The sequence below is a fragment of the Macaca fascicularis genome, chromosome 5, assembly GCF_037993035.2.
Source record: "Macaca fascicularis isolate 582-1 chromosome 5, T2T-MFA8v1.1".
In the NCBI taxonomy this organism is placed as follows: Eukaryota; Metazoa; Chordata; class Mammalia; order Primates; family Cercopithecidae; genus Macaca; species Macaca fascicularis.
The window spans coordinates 41964147-41983208 of NC_088379.1; the positions used below are offsets into that span (position 1 = coordinate 41964147).

The 19062-nt window shown below is 35.5% G+C and overlaps 1 protein-coding gene across 12 annotated transcripts in view; it reads right to left on the minus strand.

Moving 5' to 3' along the window:
- The window catches only part of ATP8A1 (ATPase phospholipid transporting 8A1), a 266665-nt gene that overhangs the window by 183673 nt on the left and 63930 nt on the right, over positions 1-19062 (minus strand). For 6 of the 12 annotated variants that reach the window (XR_012434806.1, XR_012434805.1, XM_005554787.4 and 3 more), the window contains exons 6-9: positions 18752-18792; positions 12215-12288; positions 6200-6269; positions 4637-4764 (exon numbers count right to left, since the gene is read on the minus strand). Coding sequence is in view for 9 of the 12 variants with exons in the window: in XM_005554787.4 (XP_005554844.3) it covers positions 4637-4764; positions 6200-6269; positions 12215-12288; positions 18752-18792 (313 nt within the window). In the remaining 3 variants the exon portion in view is untranslated. Of the gene's footprint in view, positions 1-4636; positions 4765-6199; positions 6270-8759; positions 8834-12214; positions 12289-18751; positions 18793-19062 lie in introns of all 12 variants that reach the window. The other 6 variants (XR_012434807.1, XM_065544954.1, XM_005554786.4 and 3 more) reach the window with 2 other exon arrangements.

Sequence of the window (19062 nt, forward strand, 5' to 3'; positions counted from 1 at the left end):
CTAGTCACCATATAGTTACAAATGTTCCCATTATTAAAATAACCCTTCTCATATTTATTTTTTAGAAAGTAATTTCCCTCCAATACAAATAATTTTCTTAAACAGCAACAACAAGTATTTAAGTATTTAAGTTGTTTTTCCTTAACACCAAGCCAGTCATTTTCTGTAACTTCACTATCTGCTATGGACTGCGCTGTGTCCCTCCGCTATTCACATGTTGAAGTTCTTACCCCCAATATAATGGTATCTGGAAATGACCCTTCAGAAGGTAATATGATATAGAAGAGGTCATGAGGGTTGGGTCCTCATGAGGAGGTCCTCATGAAGAGATTATGCCCTCATAAAAAGACACTCGAGGAATTTGCTTTTGTCCTTGTGAGGACACAGCAAGAAGGGGCCTTTTGCCAGCCAGGAAGATGACCCTCACCAGAACCCAATCATGCAGGTACTCTGATCTCAGATGTTTAGACTTCGGAAAAGTGAGAAAAATAAATTTCCATCATTAAAGCCACCAAGTCTATAGTGTTTTGTTATGCAGCCTGAGCAAACTAATACATTAACCAAAACAGTAGGTAATGTTTTGGAATTCAGAGGCTAATTTACACATGTATTTATAACTTTTCCTAAATTAATAAGTCCATTTAGGTTTCTAAAAGTGTTAGGAAGTGATGGGGCTAAGGAATTTGTCTTCCCACCTCAGCCCCACCACACACACACACACACACACACACACACACACACACTCTCTCTCTCTCTCTCTCTCTCTCTCTCTCTCTCCCTCCCCGCCCCCCGCATCCCACCTAAATTAAAAATAGCTTTGTGCATAATAAAGGGCCAAAAAAAATTCCTAAGAAAAATACACAGCTCTCACCACTTATTTGCATTGCCAGCCCTGACTCCCTACAGACAAGTCCCCGTACTTAAACCCTCTAGAACATTCATTTTTATAGTATTTGAAGATTGGTTCCCCAAGAATTGTGAATAAATTTCAAAGAACAGTAAGCATTTTGGAGCTGTTCATTCTCTATCATTTAAACCACATTTTTCATGAATAAGGTCCAAAGTGGTATTTTTGTGGATTTTTCACAAGGCTACCCACTATGGTAGGTTATTGGGTGATACAACTCACACAGGGACATAAGAAGGAACAAAGTCACCACAGAAATACTGGAGTTCTTGAGGAAAACGTAATACATAAATTTTAATGGGTCATGGATTACTATTACCAAGTCTTTATTTTAATAAGAGAAAAAAGGTCAAATATAAAGAAAATATATTTAAAAATTCTGGATAAAGAAGGAAACAATTCCACAAGAAAAGTCTACAGACAACACAGAACTTCCTTGTAAGTGGAGGCAAAGCGAGGCTGAGGTCTTCATTTCTGGTGAGCTGCTCTGGCCCAGTAGGCTTGGAAGGCTAGTAGCAGCTTGGGCCTTGGACATTCAGGAGCTACACAAATTCTACTGACACAGTTAAATCAATCCAGATGGGCAGGTAACAACAGCACTTGAATGAATCCTTAGGAAATACTATATTCCAATTTAGAGAAAGAACAAAGCAACTGCAACTCTCATTCGTTATGTACAATAGCATGCCTTTAGGACATATCTGGAAGGAAACCCCTCCAGTGTGTATCTCAAGATTAGGGGTGCATTTCAGAGTTGAAAGGGGCCTTGGGCCTAAAGTAGGTTTCCAATAACTTCTTGGGAAGCTGGACTATGCTCTGGGACACAAATGAGACAATTGTTCCTTATCCAGCCAATGGGGTATAATATGCCAACTGTCACCTCAGCATTGGTGGTGTGGATTTACTGGAATTAGATACACACTCTTCAAAAGCAAAACATATCACTTTTCAGTTACAAGGACTCAAGAAGAATTAGTTAGTTTTCATCACAGCTGGTGTTCCAAGGCTTCTGGCATTAGACTACGACCCTCATCCTTAAAGGAAACAAAGTATACTCATTCCAAAGGGTCTCCAAGAGCTTTGGGTAATCACTGTAAACCCCAAATGTGCTACAGATACAAAGGTCTTGAAAAATCTATTTCTACCTTTCATATGAAATACAGCATATTATATAAATTCTCTTTGTACCCTGAATCTTGGCACCATCATACGAAGTTTCTCCTTCACGGCATAGATTTGCTCAGCATCAATTTGACAGAAAACTGTTAAGACATGGAAGCTGGCCAGTTAAGAATGTCAGACTATAGAAACAATACTGGCATAAATGGCCAAGTCTATCATTAGTCTTTCACCATATGTTCACGGAACGATCACTCTGTGCAAATTTTAGAACAACATGTAATTACTTCAAGGATTACAGGAAAGCTTTTGGAGGATCTGAATGAAGATGAGAGTTCAGGGTATACTTCAAATGTCCTTTAGAATTCAAACACTCTAATCATGCAATTACAAGATAATGAAAATACCAAAAACATTCTCTCAGGCTGGTGAGTTGAACTAGTATATTTAGCCAACATTTAGCCACTACAAATGCCTGGGAGATAAGGTATACCATAAAGTAGAGGAAGCAGGGAAAGAAGGGAATGGAGGAGAAAAGAGGGGAGAAGGGAAGCAGGAAAGACTTCACCTTTTCTGCCAGTTTCTGCCTCATTTCTTTGCTCTCTTTGCCACAAAACTCACTGAAAAAAAGTCCATACTTGCTATTTTCAACTCCTCTTCTTCCATTTTCTCAAACTTACTATCATCAGGCACCTGTTCTAATCAGTTTCAATGATCTCCACTTTCTAAATGTAATTATGTTAGTGGTCAGTCTCATTGTACTTGACCATCAGCAATGTCAGACTCAGTTTTGGTCCCTCTGCCTTGGTACGGTTTCTTCACTCCCTCGGTTACCATCCTATAAACTTGGTCTCCATCTCTTTCACTAGTGCCCTTGCTTTTCCCAACATAACGTTGGAGAGTCTTAGGATAGTTCTTGGGTCTCTTTGGTTTTCTGTCTATACCTTTTCATTCTCAGTGATTTCTTCCATCCTCATAGCTTTAAATATCTATGCCACCTACTTCCAAATATATCTCATGAACCCAGACTTCTGTCCCAAACTTCAGATATATATTCAACAGCCTCCTGGACATCTCTGTTTGGACCAGACAAACTTATAAATTCCAAAACTGAACTGCTGATCTTTCTTCCTCAAAATCCTCCAATGAATTCCCATTTCACTCAGAGTAACATTGTCACAATGGCCTACAAAGCCCATAGGGTCTGGCCCTCTATTTTCTTTAGGCCCTTCTTCTATTACTCTCTTCGTGGATCACAGCACTGCAACCACACTGCCCTAACATTCCACAATTATTCCAGGCACTTTTCCACTTGAAGGTCATGTAATGATAGAACTAATAATTTACACTGACTACTCCTTCCATCTGGAATCATCTCCCTCCAGATAGTCAAAAGGCAAACTTCCTCACCTCCCACTCATCACTGCTCAAATGTTACCTTTTCAATGAGGCTAACTGTGACCACCCTGACAAAAAGTTGTTCCCTTCCAAAGACACCCAATCTTCCTTATGCTGTGCTAATTTTTTCCCAAAGTATTTATCACTTTCTAACATAGTATATAATTTTCTTATTTCTCATCTTATTGCTTGTATGTTTTCCATTACCTTACTGCAACAAAGTAAGCTCACAAGGTGCTATGGTCTGAATGAACGTTTGTGTCTCCTCAAAATTCACATGTTGAAACCGAATTCCCAAAGTGGTAGTATCAGAAGGTGGGGCCTTTGGGAATGGAATTCATGCCCTTATAAAAGAGGTCTGAGGGCCTCCGCCATGTGAAGACACATACTGGGTGACACCTATGAGAAACAGGCCCCCGGCAGACACTGAATCTTCTAGTACCTTGATTTTGGACTTCCCAGTTTCCAGAACTGTGAGCAATAAATTACTGTCATTCATAAATTACCCAGTCTAAGATATTTTGTTACAACAGCCTGAACAGACTAAGGCTTAAGGCCAGGAATATTTATTTGCTTTGTTCACTGTTGTCCCCTTAACACCTGTAACTGGCTTGGCTTCTAGGTGCTTAATATGTACTGGTTGAATGAATGAGGAAAGGAGTAGAAAAGGAGAAACAAGAGAGGCAGGAAGCAGGTAACAAAAAGAGATGAGATGACTATAATCAATAACACAGGCTAGAAAGAGCATTTGAAATTTCATGGAGAAGACAATAAATTATCCAGTACAACAGACCCTTTGAAGGTAGAGTCTGAGCTCCTTGAAGCATCTCAAGATCACAGGAAAGGACCCAGGCCATGCAGATTGAATAGTTAAGCCTATAACATGAGTATTTTGGCCAAAGAATAAGTCACAGGTAATTCTTACTCCCATTGTTTACCCACGAAACAATGTCCCAGAAGCTTGGAATATCTCTGAAAATATCCTCCTGCCAGATTGGCAGGAACTCTGGGAAGTCATCAGCCATACTACATGAATGGATAAGATTCAACATCTTCACAGAAGGACTCAGGGTAGAATATAAATGCTTAAAAAGGGTTTTGAGTACTCAAACTTAGCACACAAGAAAATAATACGTATCCAGACTTGGATGACACAGAAATACACTATGACACAATGGATTCTGTGTTTTTATGAAGACTGATTTTACATACCCATGTCCATCAAGCCTTATGTTTCCAACAAAATCGTAGAGATGTCTATTTGGACTTTCACACTCTATTCTGCCAGAAATCCTCATCAAACTGTCAATGTCTTTGATATCTGACGTTGCTGGTAAGCCCTGTTTGGAATTTTTAAATAAGCAAAAAGTATATTAAATAAGTTGTATCTGGGCAAAGAGGAGGAATTTTGAATTCATCCAAGTCTTGAGATCTAAGGGATCTCATTATTTTTATAAGCAATTCTCCCTTACTCTGTCAAATCATAATTAAGAGTTACCTTCCTCCCTGGCTTGAGCACAGGTTTTAAGCACAAGAATAGGGCACCTTTATGAGAGTTCTTAAATATGTTTAAGAGACTATAAGCTAGTCTGCAAAGATAATTTGAAGTCAGTCCCCAAAGCACCATTTGCTTCTGAAAATAAAAGTAATATTTAGCACTATACAGTCTGTCTTCAGAAACTAAAAAAGATGAAAAATAGATGGAATTTGTGTTCAAAGAACATAGCATTGTTTCTTTTTATTCCACTGAGAAAGGAAACTCCAAAACAGGGTTTCCCTCTGGCCAACCAGAAGCAGCTGCCACTGAGCAGGGCCCTCACACAGTGGCAGTCTGGGTCCAGGCCCTCTGTGATGATCTAGCTCCAACACATCCCGACCCTCCCAAATGTCATTTTCATCCTTCATCTAGAAACCAAGGGCATACACTTTTAGAGTCCCTCTTAAAACTTTAAAAACTTTACAGTTGTTTTTGCTTGAGATGATATGAAAAGTAAATATAGAAATGTAAACTATTCCCCAAGATGAGAGTTTCTGAACGGCAATAGAAAGTATGACTTTTTACAAAACTTTTATTTTAGGTTCAGGGGTGTACAATGGAGCTTATGTAGGTAAACTTGTGTTACGGGAGCTTCTTGTACACATTTTTTTGTTCTTTTTTTTTTTTTTTTTGAGTCAGAGTCTCACTTTGTTGCCCAGGCTGGAGTGCAGTGGCATCATCTCGGCTCACTACAACCTCTGCCTCTCAGGTTCAAGCAATTCTCCTGGCTCAGCCTCCTGAGTAGCTGGGATTACAGGTGTGTCTGGCTACTTTTTGTAGAGACAGGGTTTCACCATGTTGGTCAGGCTGGTCTCAAACTCCTGACCTCGTGATCCGCCTGCCTTGGCCTCCCAAACTATGATTACATATGTGAGCCACTGTGCCCAGCCTTGTACAGCTTTTTAACATGGCGAAGTCATATTATAATTTGAACCAGGTGAATAGGAAAAAGTTAAAACATATCAAAGCCTTAGAACTACTATTATCTGAGTGTTAGCTATTACATAATTAAAAATATTACAAATAGTATCTATGAGACAGACCACATTTACCCAGACAAATACATAGGAGTCTTCCATAATACTTAACAATACCAGTTTATAAAACATCTTCGTTGTGGTTCCATGGGAACATATTTGCAATAGGACAGATTACTTCAAGACAATAACACAAAGAAAGAAGCCTTAATTACATGTAATAAAAGAGCAGTGATTCTATATACTTGTATCAGATCTTACCTGCCTAATTTTCAAGTTTGTTTCACCATCTAAGTTGGATGTTTCAATGTAGCACATGGCTTGGGGCTCACTGTAGTTTGGAGTTGAGAAGCACAAAGATTTAGTGGGGGAAGAAAAGCATAACAACAACTTATTTAAATGCTTAGACTCACTGAAGCCTTTCATTCTAGACAAAGTAATAGTTACCTAGCTTCTTGATGATTTTCATTCTAACAGCAAGATGCTGTGAGGCAGAACCCATGCATGACAACTCATGGATTAGCTTTTCAGCCAGAAGGACCAAAAGCAATTTCCTGACAACAATCAGTAATGGTCTTCAAGATAATGCAAATGAATAGATTTGCACATATTTAAATTGTTCATCCACATAGACACAACACAGACTGTATCTGAAATGTAAAGCAGTTTTGTGTCTGGATTTATCTTTAGCTCAAAAACACCACATGAGATTTCATGCTCATGGCACACATGTAAATTGGTTAAGAAAGTGGTTGATGAGAAAATTCCAGATTGCTAGTTCTACAAACCTGCATTTACTACCCTTTAGCTATGATGAATAGGATCATATAAACCATAATATTTAAATGTTAAGGTTATTTAAAAAAAAGTAGTATGAACAAATTTTACAATGAAAGTGGATATATAGCTTTCTCCCTCTGTTTTCCACTCCTGCTCTCCTATTAAAGTTGCTTAAGAGATTCTCACAGCGGTAAAAACTAAAACTAAAATCAGTCAGCTAGGCCATATTGCTCCTTGACCTGAACCTAGAAGATACACTTCATGGGTTCCCTACCAGTGTGTCTTAGTAAAATCTGCTGTGTGGTGGCTGGCATTAGGGGTCCATGTTCTCCAGTTTTATCACACCACCACAGCCCAGACTGTCTTATCTTTCCTTTTCACATGCTGATTTGACCTGCCCAGCAACTACAGACATGTGAGTTTGTAGCCCAACTGTACAGTCTGATCCTCAATTCTAAAGAAAAGCATTCTAAAGTTAATCTCATTAATGCCTGGTTATATAACAGGCCTAATTTACTAATATCACATAAGTATTATAAATGTAATCTCTTATAAGCATGTGTACTCAAAGCTAGAAAGAAAAAAATTTACAAATTACAAACACCTGGAATTTTCTAATCAACTTCCAACCTGTACATGTGCAAAACAGACTATTCCAAGTTTCAGAAATGGGCATGTAGCTTAATTCTTTGGCCTGAAGATTTGTGAAAATTGCTTAAACACACAGACATTAATCAAAAATATTTTACTGATTCATTTTAAAGTAGCTCTGCAAGTTCTTCAATTTACTCTATGAGCTTTCTTTCATAAAAGCTGCTACTTTTTCTGAAAATGAAGTCCTTCAATATTTATATTTTCACTCTATCACTTATTCAAAATTTTAAGTTTTTAAATCACTGTCACAATAGCAATTTGGCTCTGGAAATTGCTCCAAATTTGTAATTTACTTATGTATACATCTGAAACATAGTTTATGAATTTATAAAACACATCTTCTGATAATATAGAAGCATGATGACAAAGAAAATACTAAATGACAATGTTGATTCCATATTCTGACAATTAGAATAACATTCTAATTCTACTTTTTTTTTTTTCATAAAGTAACTTATCTAGGTCTTTAAATGGCTAGGAAGTTAGGAAGTTCAAATAGCTAAGTTCTATTTGAAGTTGGGCTAATAAAATATGCATCGAAATTGAGAACATTCTCAACAATCACTTAAGACAGCAGTTACTGAAGCAATTCTTAATAGTGCTGTGAAAAGGCAGCAAGAAGTCTCAGATAAGGAATCATGCTAGATCATAAATATTTCAGCAAATTATGATGACATCTAAAACACAAACTAGTCAAGAGAGGCAAAGCAGGCTTTTTGATTAGTAAGTGAAAAATGAAACAAGATGCATATCACAATACAGACACTAGTAGACAGCTGAAATTGATCACAGGAACGTGCACTTTGTCACTAGATACAAGTGGGAGAAAAGTTGATCGCAAAGCATGCGGTACAAAATGTGCAACATCCAGCTTTGTGCAGGGGGTCCTCTATAAACCCTATGAGCCCAAATTATAGTCACAATCGCTGGAAGGATTTTACAGAACTTACAGAAAAATTCAAAATACAAGAATAAGACATATTTATAATCTAATCAATTTTCAATGACTGTTTCATGAAAAGCTTAACATTGTTCAAAATAATATTCTGGAGAGAATAAATTAAGCCTTAGTACTTAGGCATGTTATTAAATATGAATATATATTAATGGTACATAGGAAATTAAAATCTACCTTCATTGTCATGCCTCTTAGACTCCTATTGATAACAACAGGAGTTCAATCTGCCCAGCTGAAGGACAAGAATCACTCAACATAGTATTCCAAAATCCCTTTAAAACATCTGTGAAATGTCCATCACCAAGCAGTATAAAAAGTTTGTGTTTTAAAGGAAGAGACACAGAACTCAACCATATTTGGGTGCAACTGTTCTCTGGTTTACGGTGAGGACCCACATACACGCATCCTATACGACTCAGTGGTTCTAACCTTGAGGACAGACTGATGAGATCTGCTGGGAGATGTTCCCCATTGGTCACTTTCACTATCTCCCCTACTGCCACCTACATGTCCCAGTATAAAATAATTAAAATGCCAAAAAAAAAAAATGAACAGAGAAAAAAACAAACAAATGGACAAAAGAGACAGAAAGTTCGAAATTATTATAGAAAATAATACATGTTAATAAAAACATTTAATGCCATTTTTTTCAAAACTTATTTTGATCAGGTCTGAAGCATAAGAAAACATTTAGTATTTGAGGGTTATTTATTTGCTTTTAAGCCCAATTTAAATTTTTAGTGTAAAAACTTAATTTTTAAAAGTTTACTCATAAGCTTATAAAATTAAAGCATATTTTATAGAGAACTACATTATATTCTAGATTTTTCTTTCTCAAATTTCTCAACCTCATGCCATCTACTGTATGTCCACAGTAGTCCAACCCTGACTTAGTCATTACCAAAAAAGGAAGGAAATAATGATGAAAATTATTTTTTAGGGTTGTGATAGGGTTTTGAAAAAAAAGTATACTAGTTCCCGCCCCACTTAAAAAAACAACAACTATTAAAAACGTTCTGACTCCAAAATATTTTCAAAGTTAATTGAATAACTATCTTATTAACTTTAATGCCAAGCTGCAAAGACACAGGCCTTAGGAAGTCAGAAGGCATAACTGCAGCCTTTTGAGTTACTTAGCAATTAATGCATTGTTTTGGAAGGGTAAGCCTTTGAATTCAGAGAAATTTTTTCAGAGAGGGTATGAAATAGACATGCCAAGAATATTGACTTGAATTAACAGCTTGAGTTATTTTACTCTACTTCATACTTTCTTAACACATAAATGTATTCATTATTTATTAAATGCTAAAATCTGTTTTATTTCAAAATGAAAGCCTATGAAACACAGTAACTTTCAACCATGTTCATGCTTTAATTTCAAACTACCTCACAGAAGATGCACTCTTAGTAATTAAAAATTAAAGAAATTGAAAATTAAAATATTACAAACAGTTGTTTACTCTTACTGCTAAGTGGTTGCTCACTTGCAGGTGAAAATCATCATGTACTTCTTTTGACAGTGGACAGTGTAAAGATAGATTAGGTAATGACTAAGTCAGGGTTGGAATACTCCTAAAGTCAAAATTTCTCTTTCTGGTAAATGATTAAACACTACTACCTATTTCATGAGGTTAACGCAGATTCGAAGGAGCTAAGTAATGCTAAAACTCTTTGAGAAAAAAAAAATCCTGAAAGGTGGTATTCTGCTACTTGGATTGAAATGTCTAACAGCACAGCCTTTATTTTGAATTCTACTCAATAACAAAAAGCAACGAATCAGATAATCTTTTAAAAATATAATCTTGGAGGAAGTTAATCACTGTGGAGACCATATTAAGACACAGAAACTGTTTTGATAAACTGATATTCATAGCCACCAGTAAGTGTTTTTAATGTTTATAAAACAAGTGCTGTAAAAATGGTCTAAAGTCCAAGAAATACAAGTAGCTTTCTGGGGAGTTTCTGAAATTGGATAGAGTCAGACAGCAAAGATTTTGAAAATTTCCAACTTAAAATTAAGTATAAATTCAGGGCAGTATAGTCGACTATCTTCACATTTTTGAGCATCAAAAATAAAAATTGTATTTAATGGTTCAGTGTATATGATTCATTCTATAATTATGTCTCTAAGTGTTTAATCGGGAAAACAATACTTTCCCAAATTGTTAGAAGGTGTTACTATCATTTTGAACTTGCTTATACAGTCACGTGACAATGACAGGTGCAGCTTCTGAGGAAAGGATTGTTAGGCATTTTTGTCACTGTGCGAGCATCATAGAGGGTACCTATACAAACCTAGATGTATAGTCTATAGGCCATATGGTCTAGCAGATTGCTCCTAGGCTACAAACCTGTACAGCATGTTACTGTACGGAATAATGTAAAGAAACAGTGACACAATAGTGAGTATTTGTGCAATAGGAGTTTTTCTGCTCCATTATAATCTTATGGGACCACCGTTGTGTATGTGTTTCGTAACTGACCGAAATGCTGTTATACAGCACACGACTGTAAAACATTCAGACGGCCAACTGTCCAATACATTCATCACATTTTTACTTAGTAAAACTGAATGGACACCATTCTGTAGGGTACTCTTAAAGCTTATCAATGTAAACAAAAAGAATTGGGGAATATTAGAATTTGATCATTTAATCCATCTTAATATAAAAGATGTGAAACCAAGGCATGAGAGATTAAGCAGTTGGTTCAAAATCACCAACTCAGAATAAGAATCCTGGCTTTTCACTCCCTAAGGAGAGCTCTCTCTAGATACTACCTAGAACCTGAGACAATGACAATAAGCTCTCCCTCGAGCTAATTCTCAAGACGCCAAGAATGGATGGTTAGCTTCACTCAGTTTTAGAGATTTATCCTGATAAAGTTACAAGCAAAGGAAACTAAGAACAGAAAGGGTGATTGGAAAACATCTATATCAATTTTTCTGAAAACAAAAACCTATAGGTACATGGCACAAAAAGATATAGAAATATAACTACCTGCAGTTACTTTAATTGGTTATAGACTTACTTCTATAAATATCTAGATTACTTTTACTGGTTCAGCTAAGTTTCACTAACTTGTCATGAATTGAATCACTTTAAATGATGACCTGATTAAATAGATTTTGAAAAAAGGACACCATCCATATTCATATGTGGATTTACAAATAAAACTGTCCAAGGAAATGATGATAAACAACCTCTAAAATATTAAAAACAATTTTTCTTAATTTAAAATAGGACTAGTTTATAGTTTTTAAACCTAAAACCATTTGAAAGTCACATTCTTTAAAGGGTAACAGTGCCATATGAATACTAATTCATACTGAATACTAATTCATGACTAAAATATGAGTAAAATGAAAATTTATATTAACTAACTGAAAGAACTTAAAAGAAAGAGCAAGGTACTTTTCTGTTGGAAGAGTATGGCATTTCAAAAGTCATGATGGCAAAAAGAATCATTCATCCATTTTTTAGTACCATTCCATCACAATAATCAAGAAACTTTGCAGGGATTTATGATGAACAAGGATTGAAAGATAAAAATATCAATAGAACTCAATCCATGTATGATATAAAATAAATGACAGGAAATCTTAAAAGAATTATGATCCCCACAAAAGGATCCGGATAGATTCAGAGGGAGAGTAGACTCTTAATTATATTTGAATGATAAAGTATAGTACCTATCACTTATTCTATATGGCAAACATGAAAGAGCCCTTTAAGTCCAATCAATTTTTTAAATGTTTAAATAAAAATTATTAGAGAGGTTTTAAATTCTTCGTTTATTCCTTATTTCCTTGGAGAAATCACAAGGTCAATGCAGGGTAGAGAAACCATCCTCTACACTGTTTGAGCATCAGTAGGCATCTCTACCTTGATGAGAGAAGTACAGTGTCAGCAGGTATATACTCTTTGCCTTTTATTACAACTATATCTCCAACATTTACCTGAAAGAAAACTGGGAATTGGTTAATTATCTGCATTGAAAGATAGTTACAAATATACAACCCATTGTAAAAAGCACAGAATACAGTAAAAATGGTTATTGGCAAACAAGAACCTCTTATCCTCATAAAATGGAAGACAATTATCTAGGAGTGAGACCAGGGTTGGAGGAATCCTTTTAAAAAATGGACATTATATATGGGATATATAACTTATCTTGATAAAATCAATCTATTCTATCCACTTAATTGACATCTCAACTTCTCATATCCTCTCTTTGACATAAAAACATAAAGGAGGAATTTACCAATATAAATCTTTATCCTATTGAAGGATATCCCAATGCAACTGGAGACGCTATTATATATAACTGCTCCTCACAATAATGCTTGTGAAACTAGTATTGCTTATAACTCATCCTCTGGAGAGAAAGAAAATGAGTCTGAGATTCTGAGATTTTTGCTTAAGATGATAGGGAGTTGAAGAGCTTAGACTCAAATCCACAACTGACTGTCTGCAAATCCTGATTTTGCATAATTTTGTGAAACTATCAATGCATTTTAAATTAAAAGTTAATCTCTTCATTTTACTACCTCTTAGCATTTTTCTGAGCCCAGCATAAAGACAAAGACATACTATGTTCAAAAACTGTTAGCAATAATTTAAGTGACATATGTGTCACATAGCTTTTGGCAAACAATACAATAACTAAGCAGCAACTTGGCTTAACTGAGTTGACCAAGTTACACTGTTAGCCGCTCCCCTTACATCATGAAAGTTGACCTCTTGGCTGAGCGCGGTGGCTCAGGCCTGTAATTCCAGCACTTTGGAAGGCCGAGGCGGGCGGATCACAAGGTCAGAAGATCAAGATCATCCTGACTAACACAGTGAAACCCCGCCTCTACTAAAAATACAAAAAATGAGCCGGGCATGGTGGCAGACACCTGTAGTCCCAGCTACTGGGGAGGCTGAGGCAGGAGAATGGTGTGAACCCAGGAGGCGGAGCTTGCAGTGAGCCCAGATAGCGCCACTGCACTCCAGCCTGGGCAATATGGCGAGACTCCGTCTCAAAAAAAAAAAAAAAAAGAAAGTTGACCTCTTAGTAGTCAAATGAGCTTAAACATGAATTTCAATACGTAATAGATGGAAAAAAAAGACTTTTTAAATTAAAGCCTGTTTGTTCTTCCCCCTCCCTACTTTTCCTTGAACTCTAAAATAACACTACTGAGGGTAAGAACAGAATAGTGTCCTTTGTGGGAATCATAATAAGAAATTACTGCAGAGGCAGCCCACTGCGGTCTATTATTTACCAAAAGAAGGGGTTAGGAAAGGTTGGGGCAGGGGTATTGTCTTTTCATTTATGACATGTATGTTTAGTGTCCAAGTACAGAAGTTCTGGGTCTCTTGATTCAAAAAATAATTCAGCTGAAATCTGAAATTCGGACTAGCTGAAACTGGCAAATTACCAGGGATCTCGGAATCCAACACCCCCTACCTCAAAAAAGGGCAAAGAGGAAAAATTAAAAACTGCAAGTATAAATGTAAACTGGTCCTTAATGTGCTGTGATAATACTGTGATTACTCACTGACAGAAAGATAATAAAATGTAAATTCTCTGTAATCATGACACTTAGAATGCATCCAGGTTACCATTTAATTGTTCTTTAATCACCTCCAGTGTGTTAATGTTTCTTCTTAAATTCAACTATGTGCTTCAGAAAATCAGAATCATACCCTCTACACTATCATGTTAAGAGTCTAACAGTCAGATTTAAATCCCTAATTGATTGTGCCGCTTTCCAACATCTTTACTCATTGTAAGACAAAAGAAGGGCTTGTGGTTATTAAACTCAATAAAATAGTAACAATTTATATGGTGCCCCAGTGGCCTGGGAAAACCATGGGCTTACTAAATGCTGAAGTTCTTACTAAAGCATGCTAAATCAATGAATGCTGAAGTTCTTTACTGTAAGGAAGGCAGGGAACTTAACTCCTTAGGATGCCTATGTTTAAGATCAATTTCTCAAAAGACATCCAAACACCTGTCTTTCCTTTTGGGTTCTGAGCTCCCAATACAGCATTCCCCTTCCAGTCTAGTGTGTGCATAAGACGAACCAAGAGAAGAAAAAGTCAAGATGACAAAAATGCTTTGATCATATATATTCTAATCGGAGGAATGTCATGATAAAGCAGTTTTAGTCCCCAAAATGCCAAAGTTAAGGAAATGTTTAGGGCTTTCAGTCCACTACCTACAGCCTTCTGAAGTCACTGATATTAGCAACATTGAGGATTATGTAAAATAGTAAGATTATCAGACTGCAACAGCCTTATTTAAAAATCCAACTATTGGCTGGGCGCGGTGGCTCACACCTGTAATCCCAGTAGTTCGGGAGGCCAAGGCAGGTGGATCACCTGAGGTCAGGAGTTCAAGACCAGCCTGGCCAACATGGTGAAACCCCGTCTCTACCAAAAATACAAAAATTAGCTGGGCATGGTGGCGGGTGCCTGTAATCCCAGCTACTCAGGAGGCTGAGGCAGGAGAATCGTTTGAACCCAGGAGGCAGAGGTTGCAGTGAGTCGAGATCACGCCACTGCACTCCAGCCTGGGCAACAGAGCGAGACTCCGTCTCAAAAAAAAAAAAAAAAAGAAAGAAAGAAAAAAGAAAAAATACATACATATTGTGGTGGAAGCTTCATGCATTAAAGTGGCTTTACAAAGTAACTTTTACACATGCATTCAGCCCACCACGTCATGCTTCCCTAATAAGTCAGAAGAATATGTTGATTCCAAGATTCTTCTGCTAAATTATCCACCTGCATACATCTCAAAAACCTGTGAACAGTGTTAGCTGCACCTCATTGTAAAGAAATAATCTGTGGCGAGAGCAATGAAACCAGCAGCTTACAGTTCAGGCAGGAGTCACAATGTAGTTTCATGTAGGGCTTTGTGATTACAATACTTTCTTTTAACACTATGTATCTGCAAGCTAACCTTTTGCAACAGGTTTCAGGGCAGTAACTGGAGAGAGAAACCATTAACACCTCAGAGCTGTCGTCTGCCCAGCTGTGAATGATTAGATGTATGCTAGGCAAATTTGTAGCTCCTTTGAGGGCCATTGAAGAGCAACCACAGCAGCCACACATTTAGAAAGGCAGAGAAAGAGCCCTGAAGTAAAACCCATTTACACTAAGGTCTATCATATCACCTTGGCATGCAGATGACACTCTTGGTTCTGGTTTATTGATTTTATTTTTAATCGCACAAAATATCATATAAGCCAAAGAAAAGACTCGCCTCACAATCTTGTTATCCCAACAAGTAAGGCTGCTTTTGTGCCTGTTCACTTGTACAATGAACAATTTACAAAGCCAGTATTTCAGGGTACATAGTACTATTTTTTTTCACCTATGATTATATCTTATGATACATGAACCCTGATTTGTCTTGCTTGGTGCTTTAAGCTCACTGCTTGGCATATGCACTCAATAAATACTTGTCAAATGAATAATTTTTTCTGTGTTGCTATACCATGTGACATTCCAGATTTTACTTGTCACAAAATATGAGTATGCCATAATTTATAAAACCTTCCCTATTGTTGCATTTCCATATATTCTAGTTTTTTGCTATTGTAAGTAAATAATGCTACAATAAACATTTTTATACAAGTGGAGATATTCTCCAACTTTATGATTCTTTTCTTGGGATAAATTTCCAGAATACCCTTTTTACAGTTCTCAATATAAATAGCCAAACTGCTCGTTCACAATAGGATGTAAATAATATATTTCATAAAAATAAAAAATCTGAAATACAAGTTTGTTTTTATTTATTGAATAGGTAGCAAATGAAACTTCAAGATGGTTTAAATTTGCAACTTTTATTAGGTTGAATATTATACTGAGTCTGATTATCATATTTCTGGTTTACTGTCAAGTTTTCTTTTTTATATAACAGTGATCTTAATCATTTGTCCTATTTGGTGCAAATATTTCACATAGCCTGCCTACTTATTTGTGGCAGTTTTGGTTGTGTATTAGTTTTAAAATTTATATAACCTAATTCTATAGATTTTGAGATATTGTTCCTCTTCAAATATTAAAGCCTTTATTCTATTTGTATGTTTTCTAAAAACAATGTTTTAACATTTAACTCTTTTAGTCAGTTAAAATTTATTTTAGCATAGGTTGTGACTTAGTTATAAACTAAATATTCAAATACTATTTCTTAAAATTGCTAATCTGTGACAGCATAATTCTTTAAAAAATAATTTTTGCCTTTTTCAAATATTAAACAGGCTTTATTTCAGGGCACTATATTTTATTCTACACTATTTAAATCTGCTCCATGTTATTCTACTCATCAATGTCTATTTTTGCAAACAATCCATAGTATTTTAATAACTTTTGCTTTCCATTTCACCTGTAGTTAATCTTAGCACACTGTTCATTTTTCCAACATATATTCTACTTTCTTAACTGTTTATTTTGGCAAATCAGATGAAAAATTTAGTCAATTCTTGAGGAAAATATAATAATTTCCCTGGGATTATATCACTTCATAATTTGGAATAAGTGATATTTCACTTTTAATTTTTCTGGGAATATGACATATTTGTAAATTTGTATGAATCTTGAATATCAAAGTTTGGATGCTTTCTTTACAAAGGTCATACACATATGTTAAATTTACTTGCAGGTATCCCATAAGGCCACTGGGAATGAGACCTCTTCCTCACTTTAGTTTCAAACTTGATGCTGCCAACTTAAAGAGTGATGTTAATTTTTGAATATTTTCATGATTTCATCACTGAACCAACTTTTAGTGATTCTAATTAGTTCTATAATTCTAATTATTAAATAACTTCAGCTCTTTTGGGCTGGATGACTTTGGCAACACTTTAAACTCTGTCTTTATCTCAAAATGGGATGCCCAGGTTAGGGTGCCATTGACCTGTGAGATGACTGAAAATGCTATTATTATGGGTACTCCTGGCTGGTGATTTGTCTGTCAAAAATAGGAAGAGTAAGAGTTACAATAATCCAGGTAGGTTAGCATAATCTTGAAATAAAGATTGCTTATTAGGAAAATAAGACATTTTAAAGGTTTAGAGTGAAGTAGTACATTATTATCTCCCGACTTTCTATTTTCTGAGCAAGCAGCCTAGGTTATTTACTAGCATGCATATTTACGTTAACTACACTAACAACCCTAGGTAAAATAATATTTATAATAAAATTAAACTTATTATACTTGATTATATCCTACTTGATTATATCCTACCTATCTTCTTTCTAAAATGTTTAAATTCACAGGTGCCAGAAAAGAGTAGAAAATAAACTTATTTTGAAATTGCTTTTAGCATTTTTGTTTATTTTGTTATTCTGAAAAAGAGATTCCTGTCACAGAAATAAAGCAAGCACACCAAGGTATTTTCCTGTTTGTTGCTCTCATGTGGAAAACCAAAGAAAAAATAGCGGTCAATTTTCAACTATATGAAAGGGGAGATGTCAGTCTCTATTCTAGCCACTGATGGAAAATCAACAGAAATTTAATTAATTTTTGATTGGGGGGTACAAGGTATCCCCTGCAGAAATAAAAGATGACCATGACAAGGTAGAATCAAGAGCATGGACTTCAACCAGCTGGGAAGTACTGAAGTGCAAATAAACCATTGGTTACACTTTGATTGTCCTAGCAAGATATTGTCCTGTGAGATACACCTCTAGTGTCCTGGTAATCTCAGGAAATAAAGTGCCCTAAGAAGGGCAGCGCAGCCTCCAAAAAGTCTTTTACCAAGTTACCAAAGCTATTCATTTGCGGATGACTAGATTTTAAATCTTCTTCCAGAACTAAGGGAGAACTAACAAAAATTGCTTACCTTTTGAAAGGGAAGGCTGAAAATAATAAACACCTGAATAACATTTGTTAAATTATGACTTAACCTACTAACTGCCATGTTAGAGGTCCTATAAACAAATTAACCTTTGATGTTATATAACTGATTTCATTAGAAAACAATGTTTAATTTGTAAGATTTTTGTTTTAAAGGAATCAGTGGTAAGCAAATATAATTAGTCTCACTATATGAATTTGAAGTAAAATATGCAGAAGTAAAATATCAGAACTCAAATTCTTATTTTTACTTGGACAGTAGATGATTAAAGCAAAAAATTACAACACAAAACAGGTCATGCTTAAATAAAATCTATGAAAACAGTACTCAAAATATACTATGAAGAAAACAAAAAGTTCTGATATTATTTTTCAAAGTAAGTCTTTCTATAATATAGCAGAAATATTAAATGAGTGTGACTGAAGACTCCATGTATGTTTATATTACTAAATAGCTTTTATATTAGTAAAATTCTTGACATTTACTTATATTATACAAAATATTATATCTACTAGAGTACACCGCTATGCATTTCTTCTCCTGGAACAAAAGAAAAATCAATGCATACCTTTTCCCAGTGGACAATTTCCCAAGCACCATTTCTCAAAACTGGAAAGAGAAAAGGTGACATTTTAAAGAAAATTTTTTACTGTGAAAAGGCCGTTTCTGATGAAATAATCATTTTAAACAAATATCTTCAGTCAAAATAACTAGTAGCAATTTTTATAGGCTAAAAATCTAATTTTGATAGCAAGAATATGTAAAATTACACAAGAATTAGAAACAACCAACGTATATTTTAGATCCCACAATAACATTTCTATAACAGAGAGCAATCTCATTGGTGTTACCAAGGGCTTTCTTTAGCACACAGAGGAA